The sequence below is a fragment of the Pseudophryne corroboree genome, chromosome 1 (assembly GCF_028390025.1).
Source record: "Pseudophryne corroboree isolate aPseCor3 chromosome 1, aPseCor3.hap2, whole genome shotgun sequence".
Classification (NCBI taxonomy): Eukaryota; Metazoa; Chordata; class Amphibia; order Anura; family Myobatrachidae; genus Pseudophryne; species Pseudophryne corroboree.
Genome location: NC_086444.1, coordinates 1,058,367,974 through 1,058,389,352, shown reverse-complemented (window position 1 = coordinate 1,058,389,352; position 21,379 = coordinate 1,058,367,974). Strand labels below are relative to the sequence as shown.

The 21,379-nt window shown below is 45.9% G+C and overlaps 1 protein-coding gene across 1 annotated transcript in view; it reads right to left on the bottom strand.

The window, feature by feature from the left end:
- PDCL2 (phosducin like 2) overlaps positions 1 to 21,379 on the bottom strand; it is a 149,693-nt gene that overhangs the window by 70,163 nt on the left and 58,151 nt on the right. The window contains exon 3 of the mRNA XM_063950572.1: positions 21,172 to 21,262. Within this exon, the coding sequence (XP_063806642.1) occupies positions 21,172 to 21,262 (91 nt within the window). The remainder of the gene's footprint in view (positions 1 to 21,171; positions 21,263 to 21,379) is intronic.

Below are 21,379 nucleotides of genomic sequence, written 5' to 3'. Positions count from 1 at the left end.
GGTTTGCAGGGGGGGCGCCGAATACCCAAGCACCGGTCCTGACTCTGAAGAACCTGTGAAATACCTGGTTAAGGTCTGGATAGGCTCTGTTAAAAAATATTCTGCAGACTGTATTGGATACTTCTGCCTAAATAAAAACACATACTGTACCACTGTGAAACAAGCTCAGTAGGTGTTTGGGCTATTCAGAATTTAGCTTGCTTTTTCTCGACACAGCCAATAAAAGCCTTCACAACCAAATTAGACTTGTTTCCTGGGTGCGACTGTGATGGAACATGGCATGTTCTGAGGTCTCTGAGAAAAAGCAGTGAACAATGTGGACCAAAAGATTACACTAGGATTTTGGTCTGACCAAATTAGGTCCTCCCAGAGAAAATATATGCCAAAAGGTTTATTCACATAAGCAAGTGCAGCAAGCGTGCCACAAAAACAGAAGAAGTGGAAGTGATACTTCAAAGAAAGAGACAATCTTAGAATCTGCCTTACTGGAATTATCTGTAACAGTGCTTAATGAGTCTTCTGTCAGCGAAGCTCCAATTTGGAACTTTCTGACCACTGAAAAAAATTAACCTGCTTGGTTTAGAGTGCTCTCCTACTGTACTACCATAGTGGTCTGGGTGGCTGTTTCCATACAATTTAGTTTTCAGACCATGAGTCACCAAATGGAACAAGGTGGCTTGAGTGAATGGTGAGTTAATGGCAATTGTACAAGTAGTTGAATAAACTAGTCATATACACTGAAAGATGGGTCTTGTTCAACAATCTAAAACTATGGATGGTGTGTTGGCAGCAATCAATTGGTATCAAGTCTATTTGGGGAGCTGCTAATGTTTGGACTGCTGCTACTACAGGGATGCAACTGAGGGGCTAAGGGAGAATGTGCCCCGGGTGCCAGATTTGATGGGGCACAGAAGACCCAGTGGTGGGCTGGGTCAGGGTGCCATGTGCCTCTGTCACTAAGTGTCCCAGCCGCCTCCACTGACTGCAAGAAGTGCTCTGGTGGTCCAGTGGTTTATAAGAGGCTGTAGCTGCAGCCCGACTGTCACTGTTGACAGCCGCAGTAACGTGATCCGGGCACCAAATTACTGTCTTGCCCCGGGTGACAAAAATCCTAGCTTTGGCCCTGGCTACCAGCAGACAACAAATATTGGTCATGACCATGGGCCTCATTCAGATCTGATCGTAGAAGTGCTAAATTTAGCACGAGGGGGGGCGCCCAGCACAGGGCTAGTCTGCCCCGCATGTCAGGCCCGGCCCCGTCGCACAAGTACATAAGCATCGCACAGCGGCAATGCTTTTGTACTTGAAGAGTAGCTCCCCGCCAGCACAGCTGGCAGGGAGCTACTCGTCGCTGTGAGGGTCGCACCTGCCAAACGCACCCATCCCGCCCAGCGACCGCCTCTGCCTGTCAATCAGGCAGAGGTGAGCACAGGGCTGAGATGGCTGTCAGCTGTTTGGCATGCGCTGGCGCCGCATACGCAGTTCAGACCTGATTGGCTGCCTTTGCGAAAACGCACAGCACAGATCAGATCTGAATTAGGCCCATTGCTCACACTGTAAAATATTTAATGTTCACTGGACAAGTTAATGAACTTTCCAGATTCAATGTAGCAGAAAATAGTGAATGTCAACATGAGTATTAGAGGCCAATGTCATCAAGCCAAACAAAATACAGTACTTACTACCTAGAACATGGCCAAATACAATGTGCAACACTGTTTACTTTGTCAACTGGAAAGATGGACAAGATACCTGCTGTGGGGAGCAACAGATAATGTACAGAAGGGCCTGACAAGTTGACTCCTACCAAACGTCCATCATGTGGACAGTCTCTTTCAGCTTGCTTGAACGTGCATACATTGGGGTCAGGAGTGGATCTAGGCACGGGCGAGCAGGGAAGTGTGCAGAAGTGAGCCAGTAGAGAAGTTGCAGATGATGTGTATAATTTTATAGAATGCATTTTATAAATGTTACCTCAACACTGATTGGTTGCCATGGGCAACATCTCCTTTGGTTCACTTCTCCACTCTTTTCACTGCTTCATGCATAGACCCCAAGGGGGAAATTTACTAAGATGGGAGTTCTATTTAAGATGGGATGTTGCCCATAGCAACCAATCAGATTCTACTTCTCATATATCTAGCACCTTCTAGAAGTAAATACCTGGAATTCTTAACGCAATAAGACTATTTTCATTGCGCCCATCTTCAAGTTTAAGTTCACTACCCAACCCCTAAAATAATTATTGTGAAGATACATAGCCTATATGTTAAGGAACATATCAATTTTCAAAATGTGATCAGCTTAGCGACCCCGAAAACTATGGATTTGACACTAATGTCAGTCATTTTAGACATTTTATTTTTCACCCCTTCTCAACCCCCATGCTGATGGGGACTGAAATTGGACTTAAACGGCATCGGGAGTGTCACTATTCATCTCTGCAACCCCGAAAACTATGGATTTTTACATGTCACCCCGTTCCCACCCCCACCCCTAGGGGTGCTAGGGGTGTCTTACCCCCACAGTATATTTTTCTTTTTTTCCAGATTGTATGTCATATGTGTACCAAGTCTGGTGTAAATTGCTCAAAGGCATTCCAGAGTTATGCTGGAACATACATGCACACATACATCCATTTATATACAGTTGTGCTCATAAGTTTACATACCCTAGCAGAATTTGTGATTTTCTGGCCATTTGTCAGAGAATATGAATGATAACTCACAAACTTTTCTTTCACTCATGGTTAGTGGTTGGGTGAAGCCATTTATTGTCAAACAACTGTGTTTACGCTTTTTAAATCATAATGACAACAGAAACTACCAAAATGACCCTGATCAAAAGTTTAAATACCCCAGTTCTTAATACCGTGTATTCCCCTCTTTAACATCAATGACAGCTTGAAGTCTTTTGTGGTAGTTGTGGATGAGGCTCTTTATTTTCTCAGATGGTAAAGCTGCCCATTCGTCTTGGCAAAAAGCCTCCACTTCCTGTAAATTCTTGAGCTGTCTTGCATGAACTCAATGTTTGAGATCTCCCCAGAGTGGCTCAATGATATTGAGGTCAGGAGACTGAGATGGCCACTCCAGAACCTTCACTTTATTCTGCTGTAGCCAATGACAGGTCAACTTGACCTTGTGTTTTGGATCATTGCCATGTTGGAACGTCCAAGTATGTCCCATGCGCAGCTTCCGGGCTGATGAGTGCAAATCTTCCTCCAGTATTTTCTGATAACATGCTGCATTCATCTTGCCATCAATTTTGTCCAAGTTTCCAGTGCCTTTGTAGCTCACACATCCCAAAACATCAGCGATCCACCTCCGTGTTTCACAGTAGGAATGGTGTACCTTTCATCATAGGCCTTGTTGACTCCTCTCCAAATGGTTTATGGTTGTGGCCAAAAAGTTAAATTTTGGTCTCATCACTCCAAATGACTTTGTTCCAGAAGTTTTGAGGCTTGTCTCTGTGCTGTTTGGAGTATTGTAAGCGGGATGCTTTGTGGCATTTTCGTAGTAATGGCTTTCTTCTGGCGACTCGACCATGCAGCCCATTTTTCTTCAAATGCCTCCTTATTGTGCATCTTGAAACAACCACACCACTTTTTTTAGAGAGTCCTGTATTTCAGCTGAAGTTATTTGTGGATTTTTCTTTGCATCCCGAACAATTTTTCTGGCAGTTGTGGCTGAAATTTGTGTTGGTCTACCTGACCGTAATTTGGTTTCCACAGAATCCCTCATTTTCCACTTCTTAATTAGAGTTTGAGCACTGCTGATTGGCATTCTCAATTGCTTGTATATCTTTTTATATCCCTTTCCTGTTTTATACAGTTCAATTAACTTTTCCCGCAGATCCTTTGACAATTCTTTTGCTTTCCCCATGACTCAGAATCCAGACACGTCAGTGCAGCACTGGATGAAAGATGCAAGGGTCTTTCAGGAGTCCAGAAACTCACTGACCTTTTATGCACACACACTGATTGCAAGCAAACAGATCACAGGTGAGGATGGTTACCTTTAGTAGCCATTCAAACCCGTTTGTGTCAACGTGTGTGCATGTTATCAGGCCAAAATCTCCAGGGTATGTAAACTTTTGATCAGGGTCATTTGGGTAGTTTCTGTTGTCATTATGATTTAAAAAGAGTAAACACAGTTGTTTGACAATAAATGGCTTCACCCAGCCACTAACCATGAGTGAAAGAAAATTTTGTGAGTTATCATTCATATTCTCTGACAAATGGCCAGAAAATCACAAATTCTGCTAGGGTATGTAAACTTATGAGCACAACTGTATATATAGGCCCTCATTCCGAGTTGTTCGCTCGCTAGCTGCTTTTAGCAGCATTTCAAACGCTAGGCCGCCGCCCTCTGGGAGTGTATCTTAGCTTAGCAGAATAGCGAACGAAAGATTAGCAGAACTGCTACTAAATAACTCCTTGCAGTTTCTGAGTAGCTCCAGACCTACTCCTAGATTGCGATCAGCTCAGTCCGTTTAGTTCCTGGTTTGACGTCACAAACACGCCCTGCGTTCGTCCAGCCACTCCCCCGTTTCTCCAGACACTCCCGCGTTTTTCCCTGACGCCTGCGTTTTTTAGCACACTCCCGGAAAACGCTCAGTTACCACCCAGAAACGCCCCTTTCCTGTCAATCATTCACCGATCAGCAGTGCGACTGAAAAGCGTTGCACGAACACCAGCAAATCTACTAAGTTTTGTGTTAAATAACTAAGCGCATGTGCTCTGCGTACCATGCGCATGCGCATTTAGCAACAAATCGCAGCATAGCGAAAATTGGCAACGAGCGAACAACTCGGAATTACCACCAAAGATAGATAGATGGATGGATAGATAGATAGATAGATAGATAGATAGATAAATATTATTATTATTAGTGTTATTATTAAATTTTATTTATAAGGCGCCACAAGTGTTTCGCAGCGCCGTACAAAGGACAGTACAGGGAGACAAAACTTAGCATTGTAGTAAATGAATAACAGAAATGGAGTACAGGTACCAAAGAGCACCACAAGTCTCAAAACATAATACAGCTAAGATGTAAGTAGTGAGGGAGTGATCATCGTACTACTAGGTGCTGGTGGCCATAGATAGAGATGAGCCTTTACCAGTAGGAGAAAAAGCAGGTAAAGATGGTCAGTGAGTAGGAGAGAGCTGCGAGTGAAATGTGTCGAGAAGAGGGCTTTCACAACAAGAGGAAAGAGGGCCCTGCTCTGAAGAGCTAACAATCTAGAGGGAGGGGTGACAGACAGATGACATGAGGTGCAAGCAAGCGGGAGGTAGCCTGATGGCGGTATGCAAGCAAAGCAGAGATGTTCAAGGCATGAGGCAGAGGGGTGGAGGAGCGGCTTCAGGACTAGGTTAAGCATCGGAGGGGTACGCTTTGATAAACAGGTTGGTTTTCAGTGCCCGTTTGAAGCTTTGCAAGGTCGGGGAGAGACTAATGGAGCGGGGGAGCGTGTTCCACTGAAGGAGTGCAGCACGGGTAAAATCTTGAACTCAAGCATGGGAAGCAGTGATAGATAGATAGATAGATAGATAGATAGATAGATAGATAGATAGATAGATAGATAGATAGAGATAGAAATAATTGAATATGTACCTGATGTATAAATCCATTATTCAATTAGTATCAAATTTGTAATCACCTTTGTATAAATTAGTGATGTGCACCGGACATTTTTCGGGTTTTGTGTTTTGGTTTTGGATTCGGTTCCGCGGCCGTGTTTTGGATTCGGACGCGTTTTGGCAAAACCTCACCAAAATTTTTTGTCGGATTCGGGTGTGTTTTGGATTCGGGTGTTTTTTTCAAAAAACCCTAAAAAACAGCTTAAATCATAGAATTTGGGGGTCATTTTGATCCCATAGTATTATTAACCTCAATAACCATAATTTCCACTCATTTCCAGTCTATTCTGAACACCTCACACCTCACAATATTATTTTTAGTCCTAAAATTTGCACCAAGGTCGCTGGATGGCTAAGCTAAGTGACACAAGTGGCCGACACAAACACCTGGCCCATCTAGGAGTGGCACTGCAGTGTCAGGCAGGATGGCACTTCAAAAAAATAGTCCCCAAACAGCACATGATGCAAAGAAAAAAAGAGGCGCACCAAGGTCGCTGTGTGACTAAGCTAAGCGACACAAGTGGCCGACACAAACACCTGGCCCATCTAGGAGTGGCACTGCAGTGTCAGGCAGGATGGCACTTCCAAAAAATTGTCCCCAAACAGCACATGATGCAAAGAAAAAAAGAGGCGCACCAAGGTGGCTGTGTGACTAAGCTAAGCGACACAAGTGTCCGACACAAACACCTGGCCCATCTAGGACAGGAGTGGCACTGCAGTGTCAATCAAGACAGGATGGCACTTCCAAAAAATTGTCCCCAAACAGCACATGATGCAAAGAAAAAAAGAGGCGCACCAAGGTGGCTGTTTGACTAAGCTAAGCGACACAAGTGGCCGACACAAACACCTGGCCCATCTAGGAGTGGCACTGCAGTGTCAATCAAGACAGGATGGCACTTCCGAAAATTGTCCCCAAACAGCACATGATGCAAAGAAAAAAAGAGGCACACCAAGGTCGCTGTGTGACTAAGCTAAGCGACACAAGTGGCCGACACAAACACCTGGCCCATCTAAGAGTGGCACTGCAGTGTCAGGCAGGATGGCACTTCCAAAAAATTGTCCCCAAACAGCACATGATGCAAAGAAAAAAAGAGGTGCACCAAGGTCGCTGTGTGACTAAGCTAAGCGACACAAGTGGCCGACACAAACACCTGGCCCATCTAGGAGTGGCACTGCAGTGTCAGGTAGGATGGCACTTCCAAAAAATTGTCCCCAAACAGCACATGATGCAAAGAAAAAAAGAGGCGCACCAAGGTCGCTGTGTGACTAAGCTAAGCGACACAAGTGGCCGACACAAACACCTGGCCCATCTAGGAGTGGCACTGCAGTGTCAGGCAGGATGGCACTTCCAAAAAATTGTCCCCAAACAGCACATGATGCAAAGAAAAGAAGAGGCGCACCAAGGTGGCTGTGTGACTAAGCTAAGCGACACAAGTGTCCGACACAAACACCTGGCCCATCTAGGAGTGGCACTGCAGTGTCAATCAAGACAGGATGGCACTTCCAAAAAATTGTCCCCAAACAGCACATGATGCAAAGAAAAAAAGAGGCGCACCAAGGTGGCTGTGTGACTAAGCTAAGCGACACAAGTGGCCGACACAAACACCTGGCCCATCTAGGAGTGGCACTGCAGTGTCAGGCAGGATGGCACTTCAAAAAAATTGTCCCCAAACAGCACATGATGCAAAGAAAAAAAGAGGCGCACCAAGGTCGCTGTGTGACTAAGCTAAGCGACACAAGTGGCCGACACAAACACCTGGCCCATCTAGGAGTGGCACTGCAGTGTTAATCAAGACAGGATGGCACTTCCAAAAAATTGTCCCCAAACAGCACATGATGCAAAGAAAAAAAGAGGCGCACAAAGGTGGCTGTGTGACTAAGCTAAGCGACACAAGTGGCCGACACAAACACCTGGCCCATCTAGGAGTGGCACTGCAGTGTCAATCAAGACAGGATGGCACTTCCAAAAAATTGTCCCCAAACAGCACATGATGCAAAGAAAAATGAAAGAAAAAAGAGGTGCAAGATGGAATTGTCCTTGGGCCCTCCCACCCACCCTTATGTTGTATAAACAGGACATGCACACTTTAACGAACCCATCATTTCAGCGACAGGGTCTGCCACACGACTGTGACTGAAATGACTGGTTGGTTTGGGCCCCCACCAAAAAAGAAGCAATCAATCTCTCCTTGCACAAACTGGCTCTACAGAGGCAAGATGTCCACCTCATCATCATCCTCCGATTCCTCACCCCTTTCACTGTGTACATCCCCCTCCTCACAGATTATTAATTCGTCCCCACTGGAATCCACCATCTCAGGTCCCCGTGTACTTTCTGGAGGCAATTGCTGCTGGTGAATGTCTCCACGGAGGAATTGATTATAATTCATTTTGATGAACATCATCTTCTCCACATTTTCTGGAAGTAACCTCGTACGCCGATTGCTGACAAGGTGAGCGGCTGCACTAAACACTCTTTCAGAGTACACACTGGAGGGAGGGCAACTTAGGTAGAATAAAGCCAGTTTGTGCAAGGGCCTCCAAATTGCCTCTTTTTCCTGCCAGTATACGTACGGACTGTCTGACGTGCCTACTTGGATGCGGTCACTCATATAATCCTCCACCATTCTTTCCATGGTGAGAGAATCATATGCAGTGACAGTAGACGACATGTCAGTAATCATTGGCAGGTCCTTCAGTCCGGACCAGATGTCAGCACTCGCTCCAGACTGCCCTGCATAACCGCCAGCGGGTGGGCTAGGAATTCTTAGCCTTTTCCTTGCACCCCCAGTTGCGGGAGAATGTGAAGGAGGAGATGTTGATGGGTCACGTTCCGCTTGATTTGACAATTTTCTCACCAGCAGGTCTTTGAACCTCTGCAGACATGTGTCTGCCGTAAAGAGAGATACAACGTAGGTTTTAAATCTAGGATCGAGCACAGTGGCCAAAATGTAGTGCTCTGATTTCAACAGATTGACCACCCGTGAATCCTGGTTAAGCGAATTAAGGGCTCCATCCACAAGTCCCACATGCCTAGCGGAATCGCTCTGTTTTAGCTCCTCCTTCAATGTCTCCAGCTTCTTCTGCAAAAGCCTGATGAGGGGAATGACCTGACTCAGGCTGGCAGTGTCTGAACTGACTTCACGTGTGGCAAGTTCAAAGGGTTGCAGAACATTGCACAACGTTGAAATCATTCTCCACTGCGCTTGAGTCAGGTGCATTCCCCCTCCTTTGCCTATATCGTGGGCAGATGTATAGGCTTGAATGGCCTTGTGCTGCTCCTCCATCCTCTGAAGCATATAGAGGGTTGAATTCAACCTCGTTACCACCTCTTGCTTCAGATGATGGCAGGGCAGGTTCAGGAATGTTTGGTGGTGCTCCAGTCTTCTGTACGCGGTGCCTGAATGCCGAAAGTGGCCCGCAATTCTTCGGGCCACCGACAGCATCTCTTGCACGCCCCTGTTGTTTTTTAAATAATTCTGCACCACCAAATTCAATGTATGTGCAAAACATGGGACGTGCTGGAATTTGCCCAGATGTAATGCACGCACAATATTGCTAGCGTTGTCCGATGTCACAAATCCCCAGGAGAGTCCAATTGGGGTAAGCCATTCTGCGATGATCTTCCTCAGTTGCCGTAAGAGGTTGTCAGCTGTGTGCCTATTCTGGAAAGCGGTGATACAAAGCGTAGCCTGCCTAGGAACAAGTTGGCGTTTGCGAGATGCTGCTACTGGTGCCGCCGCTGCTGTTCTTGCTGCGGGAGGCAATACATCTACCCAGTGGGCTGTCACAGTCATATAGTCCTGAGTCTGCCCTGCTCCACTTGTCCACATGTCCGTGGTTAAGTGGACATTGGGTACAACTGCATTTTTTAGGACACTGGTGAGTATTTTTCTGAGGTCTGTGTACATTTTCGGTATCGCCTGCCTAGAGAAATGGAACCTAGATGGTATTTGGTACCGGGGACACAGTACCTCAATCAAGTCTATAGTTGCCTCTGAATTAACGATGGATACCGGAACCACGTTTCTCACCACCCAGGCTGCCAAGGCCTGAGTTATCTACTTTGCAGCAGGATGACTGCTGTGATATTTCATCTTCCTCGCAAAGGACTGTTGGACAGTCAATTGCTTACTGGAAGTAGTACAAGTGGTCTTCCGACTTCCCCTCTTGGATGACGATCGACTCCCAGCAGCAACAACAGCAGCGCCAGCAGCAGTAGGCGTTACACTCAAGGATGCATCGGAGGAATCCCAGGCAGGAGAGGACTCGTCAGACTTGACAGTGACATGGCCTGCAGGACTATTGGCTTTCCTGGGTAAGGAGGAAATTGACACTGAGGGAGTTGGTGGTGTGGTTTGCAGGAGCTTGGTTACAAGAGGAAGGGATTTAGTGGTCAGTGGACTGCTTCCGCTGTCACCCAAAGTTTTTGAACTTGTCACTGACTTATGATGAATGAGCTGCAGGTGACGTATAAGGGAGGATGTTCCGAGGTGGTTAACGTCCTTACCCCTACTTATTACAGCTTGACAAAGGCAACACACGGCTTGACACCTGTTGTCCGCATTTGTGTTGAAATAATTCCACACCGAAGAGCTGATTTTTTTTGTATTTTGACCAGGCATGTCAATGGCCATATTCCTCCCACGGACAACAGGTGTCTCCCCGGGTGCCTGACTTAAACAAACCACCTCACCATCAGAATCCTCCTTGTCAATTTCCTCCCCAGCGCCAGCAACACCCATATCCTCATCCTGGTGTACTTCAACACTGACATCTTCAATTTGACTATCAGGAACTGGACTGTGGGTGCTCCTTCCAGCACTTGCAGGGGGCGTGCAAATGGTGGAAGGCGCAAGCTCTTCCCGTCCAGTGTTGGTAAGGTCAGGCATCGCAACCGACACAATTGGACTCTCCTTGGGGATTTGTGATTTAGAAGAACGCACAGTTCTTTGCTGTGCTTTTGCCAGCTTAAGTCTTTTCTTTTTTCTAGCGATACGATGAGTGCTTCCATCCTCATGTGAAGCTGAACCACTAGCCATGAACATAGGCCAGGGCCTCAGCTGTTCCTTGCCACTCCGTGTCGTAAATGGCATATTGGCAAGTTTACGCTTCTCCTCAGACGCTTTTAATTTTGATTTTTGGGTCATTTTACTGAACTCTTGTGTTTTGGATTTTACATGCTCTCTACTATGACATTGGGCATCGGCCTTGGCAGACGACGTTGATGGCATTTCATCATCTCGGCCATGACTAGTGGCAGCAGCTTCAGCACGAGGTGGAAGTGGATCTTGATCTTTCCCTATTTTAACCTCCACATTTTTGTTCTCCATTTTTTAATGTGTGGAATTATATGCCAGTATCATTAGCAATGGCCTACTACTATATTTACTGCGCACAACTGAAATGCACCACAGGTATGGAATGTAGATGGATAGTATACTTAATGGATGACGACACAGAGGTAGGTACAGCAGTGGCCTACCGTACTGCTATATATAGTATACTGGTGGAAACTGTCAGCAAACTGCAAAACTAAAATGCACCACAGGTATAGAATGTAGATGGATAGTATACTTAATGGATGACGAGTGACGACACAGAGGTAGGTACAGCAGTGGCCTACCGTACTGCTATATATAGTATACTGGTGGACACTGTCAGCAAACTGCAAAACTAAAATGCACCACAGGTATAGAATGTAGATGGATAGTATACTTAATGGATGATGAGTGACGACACAGAGGTAGGTACAGCAGTGGCCTACCGTACTGCTATATATAGTATACTGGTGGACACTGTCAGCAAACTGCAAAACGAAAATGCACCACAGGTATAGAATGTAGATGGATAGTATACTTAATGGATGACGAGTGACGACACAGAGGTAGGTACAGCAGTGGCCTACCGTACTGCTATATATAGTATACTGGTGGACACTGTCAGCAAACTGCAAAACTGAAATGCACCACAGGTATAGAATGTAGATGGATAGTATACTTAATGGATGACGACACAGAGGTAGGTACAGCAGTGGCCTACCGTACTGCTATATATAGTATACTGGTGGACACTGTCAGCAAACGGCAAAACTAAAATGCACCACAGGTATAGAATGTAGATGGATAGTATACTTAATGGATGACGAGTGACGACACAGAGGTAGGTACAGCAGTGGCCTACCGTACTGCTATATATAGTATACTGGTGGACACTGTCAGTAAACTGCAAAACTAAAATGCACCACAGATATAGAATGTAGATGGATAGTATACTTAATGGATGACGAGTGACGACACAGAGGTAGGTACAGCAGTGGCCTACCGTACTGCTATATATAGTATACTGGTGGACACTGTGTCAGCAAACTGCAAAACTAAAATGCACCACACGTATAGAATGTAGATGGATAGTATACTTAATGGATGACGACACAGAGGTAGGTACAGCAGTGCACTCTGCACTGTACTTCTCCTATATAATATTAATTATACTGGTGGTCCCCAGTCCCCACAATAAAGCAGCACACTGAGCACAGATATGGAGTGTTTTTCAGGCAGACAATGTATACTGGTGGTCACTGTCAGCAAAACTCTGCACTGTACTCCTGCTATAGCTGCTCCCCAGTCCCCACAATTAAGCAGTGTGAGCACTCAGCACAGATATATTATGCAGCACACTGAGCACAGATATGGTATGGAGCGTTTTTTTCAGGCAGAGAACGGATAAAAACTGGTGGTCACTTATCAGCAAAACTCTGCTCTGTACTCCTCCTAACAGCTGCTCCCCAGTCCTCCCCACAATGAAGCAATAAACCAATCAACTTCAACAATAAACGGAGAGGACGCCAGCCACGTCCTCTCCCTATCATCTCCAATGCACGAGTGAAAATGGCGGCGACGCGCGGCTGCTTATATAGAATCCGAATCTCGCGAGAATCCGACAGCGGGATGATGATGTTCGGGCGCGCTCGGGTTAGCCGAGCAAGGCGGGAAGGTTCGAACCTGCCTCGGACCCGTGTAAAAAGGGAGAAGTTCGGGGGGGTTCGGTTTCCGAGAAACCGAACCCGCTCATCACTAGTATAAATTAAGGAATTCTGTTGGTTTTTGCCATATAAGTTCCACCAGGCAGGTAGGCTTACAGACCACATCATATTTTTGACCACCAGGATGCGCTAAATGCATTATTGGAATTTAGGAAAGGGCAAGAGGGTGTTTTGTTCTGCCAGCTATGCCTACAATATACTAGAGATGAGCGCCTGAAATTTTTCGGGTTTTGTGTTTTGGTTTTGGGTTCGGTTCCGCGGCCGTGTTTTGGGTTCGAACGCGTTTTGGCAAAACCTCACCGAATTTTTTTTGTCGGATTCGGGTGTGTTTTGGATTCGGGTGTTTTTTTCAAAAAACACTAAAAAACAGCTTAAATCATAGAATTTGGGGGTCATTTTGATCCCAAAGTATTATTAACCTCAAAAACCATAATTTACACTCATTTTCAGTCTATTCTGAATACCTCACACCTCACAATATTATTTTTAGTCCTAAAATTTGCACCGAGGTCGCTGTGTGAGTAAGATAAGCGACCCTAGTGGCCGACACAAACACCGGGCCCATCTAGGAGTGGCACTGCAGTGTCACGCAGGATGTCCCTTCCAAAAAACCCTCCCCAAACAGCACATGACGCAAAGAAAAAAAGAGGCGCAATGAGGTAGCTGTGTGAGTAAGATTAGCGACCCTAGTGGCCGACACAAACACCGGGCCCATCTAGGAGTGGCACTGCAGTGTCACGCAGGATGGCCCTTCCAAAAAACCCTCCCCAAACAGCACATGACGCAAAGAAAAAAAGAGGCGCAATGAGGTAGCTGACTGTGTGAGTAAGATTAGCGACCCTAGTGGCCGACACAAACACCGGGCCCATCTAGGAGTGGCACTGCAGTGTCACGCAGGATGTCCCTTCCAAAAAACCCTCCCCAAACAGCACATGACGCAAAGAAAAAAAGAGGCGCAATGAGGTAGCTGACTGTGTGAGTAAGATTAGCGACCCTAGTGGCCGACACAAACACCGGGCCCATCTAGGAGTGGCACTGCAGTGTCACGCAGGATGTCCCTTCCAAAAAAACCTCCCCAATCAGCACATGATGCAAAGAAAAAGAAAAGAAAAAAGAGGTGCAAGATGGAATTGTCCTTGGGCCCTCCCACCCACCCTTATGTTGTATAAACAAAACAGGACATGCACACTTTAACCAACCCATCATTTCAGTGACAGGGTCTGCCACACGACTGTGACTGATATGACGGGTTGGTTTGGACCCCCCCCAAAAAAGAAGCAATTAATCTCTCCTTGCACAAACTGGCTCTACAGAGGCAAGATGTCCACCTCATCTTCACCCTCCGATATATCACCGTGTACATCCCCCTCCTCACAGATTATCAATTCGTCCCCACTGGAATCCACCATCTCAGCTCCCTGTGTACTTTGTGGAGGCAATTGCTGCTGGTCAATGTCTCCGCGGAGGAATTGATTATAATTCATTTTAATGAACATCATCTTCTCCACATTTTCTGGATGTAACCTCGTACGCCGATTGCTGACAAGGTGAGCGGCGGCACTAAACACTCTGTCTGCTGCTAATATATAGACTGGTTGATAAAGAGATAGTATACTCGTAACTAGTATGTATGTATAAAGAAAGAAAAAAAAACCACGGTTAGGTGGTATATACAATTATGGACGGGCTGCCGAGTGCCGACACAGAGGTAGCCACAGCCGTGAACTACCGCACTGTACTGTGTCTGCTGCTAATATATAGACTGGTTGATAAAGAGATAGTATACTCGTAACTAGTATGTATGTATAAAGAAAGAAAAAAAAACCACGGTTAGGTGGTATATACAATTATGGACGGGCTGCCGAGTGCCGACACAGAGGTAGCCACAGCCGTGAACTACCGCACTGTACTGTGTCTGCTGCTAATATATAGACTGGTTGATAAAGAGATAGTATACTCGTAACTAGTATGTATGTATAAAGAAAGAAAAAAAAACCACGGTTAGGTGGTATATACAATTATGGACGGGCTGCCGAGTGCCAACACAGAGGTAGCCACAGCCGTGAACTACCGCACTGTACTGTGTCTGCTGCTAATATAGACTGGTTGATAAAGAGATAGTATACTCGTAACTAGTATGTATGTATAAAGAAAGAAAAAAAAAACACGGTTAGGTGGTATATACAATTATGGACGGGCTGCCGAGTGCCGACACAGAGGTAGCCACAGCCGTGAACTACCGCACTGTACTGTGTCTGCTGCTAATATATAGACTGGTTGATAAAGAGATAGTATACTCGTAACTAGTATGTATGTATAAAGAAAGAAAAAAAAACCACGGTTAGGTGGTATATACAATTATGGACGGGCTGCCGAGTGCCGACACAGAGGTAGCCACAGCCGTGAACTACCGCACTGTACTGTGTCTGCTGCTAATATAGACTGGTTGATAAAGAGATAGTATACTACTAATATTATATATACTGGTGGTCAGGTCACTGGTCACTAGTCACACTGGCAGTGGCACTCCTGCAGCAAAAGTGTGCACTGTTTAATTTTAATATAATATTATGTACTCCTGGCTCCTGCTATAACCTATAACTGGCACTGCAGTAGTGCTCCCCAGTCTCCCCCACAATTATAAGCTGTGTGAGCTGAGCAGTCAGACAGATATATATAATATTATATATAGATAATAGATGATGCAGCACACTGGCCTGAGCCTGAGCAGTGCACACAGATATGGTATGTGACTGAGTCACTGTGTGCTGTGTATCGCTTTTTTCAGGCAGAGAACGGATTATAAAGTAAACTGCACTGTCCTCACTAGTAAACTCTCTCCACTCAGTCTCTACACTTCTACAGTAACAGTACTCCTCCTAGTCAGCTCCAGTAAATCTCTCTCAGTCTCTTATAATCTAAATGGAGAGGACGCCAGCCACGTCCTCTCCCTATCAATCTCAATGCACGTGTGAAAATGGCGGCGACGCGCGGCTCCTTATATAGAATCCGAGTCTCGCGATAGAATCCGAGCCTCGCGAGAATCCGACAGCGTCATGATGACGTTCGGGCGCGCTCGGGTTAACCGAGCAAGGCGGGAAGATCCGAGTCGCTCGGACCCGTGAAAAAAAACATGAAGTTCTGGCGGGTTCGGATTCAGAGAAACCGAACCCGCTCATCTCTACAATATACAGTATAGTCAACATTTCCCTTTTTATTTGGATCTGGTCACTAGTGCTAATAAAGGTGCAGGCAGAGAGTCTGTAGTCATTGGGGGGTGTTGATCTGCCTGTGTCACTGTCTCGCTGTGTGCTGTATTTGTCCAGACAGCTACTTTGTCTAGCTTTACTATTGTCATTGTTATCACAATCACCTAGCATGTTCCCTGCCACATGGAAGCAAGTGCTGGTGTCCTTTCATGAATCTTTATGAGTATCCAGTGCAAGAATATCTGGTCTTCACCATAGCATTCCCCTTTTCAAAATATTGTACACGCATGTGTACTGAGCTCATTCGCCCTCAGGTTTTATGTGCGAGGCAGTACACATTTATATAGGAATTTATATATATTATATTTTTTTTATTATTATTTTTTTGAGAAAAGATAGCAAATGCAAACAAACCTGAATAAAGTGAGATACCAGCGGGATAATGCTAATGAGGGACAATGCACACAGAGCAGAGGCAGAACTACCATTGGTGCAGCAGGTGCATTGCACCGGGGCCCCTGAGTACTAAGGGGCCCACTGGTGCCCAGAACAGCAATTAGTTATCCCCTGGCCCCCCTGCAGACCATTTTGAGCAATGTCGTATGAATGGCCCAGTGCAGAGAGCAGGGTGGGACTGCCTCACCTGCCGCTTACTTTAGGTAGGCAGGGCCAGTGGGGCAAGTAGAAAAAATGTCTTATAGGTACTGTGTGAGCGTGCCAAAGGCGTGCCGCCAAAAAATGGGTGTGGCCAAATGCCACATGGGGCATGGCCAATGAAAATGGGGGCGTGATATACATATGGGTGGAGGGGCAGATACACATATGACCCCAATAGTGCCAGATACACGTTGCCCCACAGTGCCAGATATACATTGCTCCACAGTGCCAGATATACATTGCCCCACAGTGCCAGATATACATTGCTCCACAGTGGCAGATATACATTGCTCCACAGTGCCAGATATACATTGCCCCACAGTGCCAGATACACATTGCCTCACTGTGCCAGATACACAAATGCCCCCAGAGTGCCAGATATACATTGCCTTACAGGGCCAGATACACATTGCCCCACAGTGCCAGATACACAAATGCCCCCAGAGTGCCAGATATACATTGCCTCACAGTGCCAGATACACATTGTCCCACAGTGCCAAATACACAAATGCCCCCAGAGTGCAATAAATACACAAATGCCCCCAGAGTGCCAGATATACATTGCCTTACAGTGCCAGATACACATTGCCCCACAGTGCCAGATAGACATTGCCCCCCAGTGCCAGATACAGAAATGCCCTCCCCAGTGCCAGATATGCCCCCAGTGCCAGATACAGAAATGCCCCCAGTGCCAGGTACACATATCCCCCCAGTGCCAGATATGCCCTCATTGTCAGATATGCCCCCAGTGCCAGATACACCTGTCGCCGCATTGCCAGATATGCCCCCAGTGCCAGATGCACACATGTCCCCCCAGTGCCAGATATGCCACCAGTGCCAGATACACATGTCCCCCCAGTGCCAGATATGCCCCCAGTGCCAGATACACATGTCCCCCCAGTGCCAGATATGCCCTCAGTGTCAGATATGCCCCCAGTGCCAGATACACATGTCCCCTGCAGTGCCAGATATGCCCACAGTGCCAGATACACATTTCCCCACAAGGAGCGGCGGCGAGTAGCGTTGGCCTGTCGGCGTGGGTACGGTGTACCCACGGCTAAATTCTTAAGGGTATGCCGTACCCACCCATACCCGCCCACTTGCACCGCTGGGCAGGGTTGACCTTGTGTGTGCTGGACTGATAGAGGAGTCCTGCCACCTATCAGCGCTTATGATCACAACCACATACTGCCTCTAATTAACAGATAGCTGTACATTATTTCTGCTTCACTGCTGTCTGTGAATTAAAGGCCTTTCACAACAGGCCTGACCGAGTGCCAAACTGAGGAAAACACAAGGGGCGGGGGCCTCTGTCAGGGAAAGATCAGAGGTCACTGTATTTGTGTGCCCACCTGGGTACATGCCCCCTGTTATGCGCACGTGCTGGACATTGTGCTTATACCCCTGTCACCCACTGCCTCTCCCTGTCACCCTCAGCATTCCGCTGTTACCCTCTGCTTCCCCTTGGCTTCCGTTGTCACCCTCTGCCTTCCCCTGCCACACACTGTCACCTCTGCCTCTTCCTGTCACCAACTGCCATGTGGCATATTGTAAACTTGGGATGAGGTGGAGGAGGGAGGCCCAAATGATAGTTTTGCACCTGGGCCCACCACTCACAAGTTCCGCCATTGACACAGAGACTCAAACCTACTGCATACTACAGAATACTCAAGATGTAAAACTGAGAGGCTGGACTTACACAATAACTGAAACAAACTAGGGTCAGGGCAGGCAGCTTGGTTGCGTTATGATAAACATGCAAAGTTCAGGGCTGGCAGCAGGCAAGATAGTATTGTTCACTTAAAAGGTGAGTGCACCAACATTATTCCTTGGCCATATTTAGCATTTCAACACCACACAGAGCGCAGCCTGGAGATTTGCTCTAGAAGATATTTTATTGATAATCTGCACAAGTGATATAAAAACAAATATGGTTCCAGATTCAATTACCCCCTGTGCTTACTGGGGGCTTGCAGCTCCCTTGATAAGTGCCCAGAGCTATTTAATTGACCCCCATGGTAAGCCCACAGGCTGTACGTACATATTTCTATTCATAACCCTCCGCAGTAAGTAGGGCTTTCTGCCGTTACCTCAGCCACCACAGTAACATTATCTCACTGCTTCCGGCACTTAGGCCAAAATTTCAGGGTTATTTACGCTATCCGCGGGCTTACCACGGCAGCAAATGGGCTTGTAATTGAATAGCTCCAGGCATTAAAGCCCGAAGCTACAAGTCCGTGGTAAGCACCACAACTAATTTAACTCGGCCCATAATTTGAACTGTACAAATGTTTCTGTTCTGTAGTTCAAAACTCACACTTACCCAGTGACTTCTTCAGTATGAGACCTTGTAACTATACTTCATGTCATATACCACAGGTTCTCAAACTCGGTCCTCAGGACCCCACACAGTGCATGTTTTGCAGGTCTCCTCACAGAATCACAAGTGAAATAATTAGCATCACCTGTGGACCTTTTAAAATGTGTCAGTGAGTAATTAATACACCTGTGCACTTGCTGGGTTACCTGCAAAACATGCACTGTGTGGGGTCCTGAGGACCGAGTTTGAGAACCACTGTCATATACAGTATGTAATTATTCGTACAGGTCGGGTCTCCCATATGCGGTATTCCAAAATCCAAAATATTCAGAAAACCTGAATATTTTTAGGGTGTGATGTCATGACATCAGTAGTAGTAGCAGTGTCACTGGCCAATGACTGCCAGAGTGGAAGTAACTTTACAGCCATTCCCTCACTGGCTACTGCTCCTCCACAATGACAGACCCCCTGCAACGCAAGCTCGACCTCACTGCGGACACCCCCGCCGGACTCCCCTCTACACAAGCTGGGCCCATAAATAAAGCATCTATCAGGGCACTATCCCATTCTTCCAATGACTGGGTTGGGTAATTGGCAAAATCCAACATATTGTACAATCCTGATTTGTAATTCCGATACAAAAATGCCGGTGCCACGAGAAATCCGCTGTTTGGTGAATCAGCATTGGGAAATCACCCCTTAGATATATGGCCCAAAAAGAGTAGGGTGTTATGAATCACAGATTTAAAAAAAATGAAATAAAAATTAAATAGGAGGGGGGGATGCTTAGCACATCATGGTATATACATTATGTGATTAAACATGTAATCAAATAGTTTGACTAATTTAAATGCATTCAATCCTGTAGTCAGGAAACATGCACAAGACCCAGGACACATGACCTCTTCATGTAATGTAAATTACCATACCTCCCAACATGACCCTCTCCAGGAGGGACAGAATGCTCTGCTCCTGGATTTCCCTCTTACTGTATGATTACCATCACCTGTGCTGAAACACCTTTCTTATCCATTCACCTGTTCAATACAGGTGCCGGCAATCACAAATTAAGAAAAAAGTCCAGAAGCAGAGCATTGCGTCCCTCCTGGAGAGGGTCATGTTGGGAGGTATGAATTACTGCTCTTACATTTGATTTATTTATTAATCCTCATGTAACAGTTCATGTTTACAAAAGCTCCTGTGGACATAAGTTCTCAGCAGAATGATAGAAGTTGTTCTCATTGCTAAATAAAATGGGAAATTAATAAATTATGCAAATTGGAGTTTTCTTATGTGTAATAAACAAATAGCACATTAATTGTAAAAAAAACGAATGTCTTGTATGAAAAAATATGCATTAGGAAAGATATTTACCCCATCTGTGTCATCCCTGTCTGTCTACGGGTTCACTACGGGTGGCCGGCGGTCGGGCTCCCGGCGACCAGCATCCCGGCGCCGGGAGCCCGACCGCCGGCTTACCGACAGCTTGGCGAGCGCAAATGAGCCCCTTGCGGGCTCGCTGCGCTCGCCACGCTACGGGCACGGTGGCGCGCTACGCGCGCCACACTATTTTATTCTCCCTCTATGGGGGTCGTGGACCCCCACGAGGGAAAATAATTGTCGGTATGCCGGCTGTCGGGCTCCCGGCGCCGGTATACTGAGCGCCGGGAGCCCGACCGCCGGCAAACAGAAGACCACCCCTGTCTACCCCTCCCCTTAGAATGTAAGCTCTCACGAGTAGGGCCCTCTTCCCTCATGTGCTTATACTTTTCTTACTTTAATAATCCTCAACTGCCCAGATCCCACAGTTTTTTGACCACCTGGAACTTATCTCTATGTTTACTGGTGTAGTTATGCTTAGTTGCCCTGTACTTGTCCTATATTGTATTCAACTGTAAGTCACTGTTTTCCTATTTTTTATGTGCATTTGTACTCTGTAATCGGGCGCTGCGGAACCCTTGTGGCGCCATATAAATAAAGGATAATAATAATAATAATAATAATAATATTATTTCAGTGAAAAACAGTGATTTTTCCAGCTTTTCTCATTTGTCTATAAATCAGGTAATACCAGCCTTTCTCCAGTAGGTGGCAATGTAGTAAAATATAACTGTTTATAAATAAAATAGTTAATTATTATACTGCTGTTTTAAGGACATTGTGGATCAATTTAAAAAGTTAATTTTAAGCCAAATAACCTAAATTCTGTAAACAGAGAAAATGAGCACCTTTCATTGTATGTTGTTCAGTATTAGCTTGTTTTAAAATCATTAGAAAAAAAAAAAAAAATCACAATTACCTGTACATTTCTATTGCTCTTTCATCATCTTCGTGCAATGTGTCCTCTGCATTCTTTAAACCAGGGAGAGTCATTCTTTCATATGGTTTTACTGAATATATAAGTATAAGAACATGTACAAATATCAGATTATATTCAGATAGGGTTAAGGCTGCACCCAGAAATCTGACTGTTACAGCTGCACTTCTCAGACACTTATTAACTCATT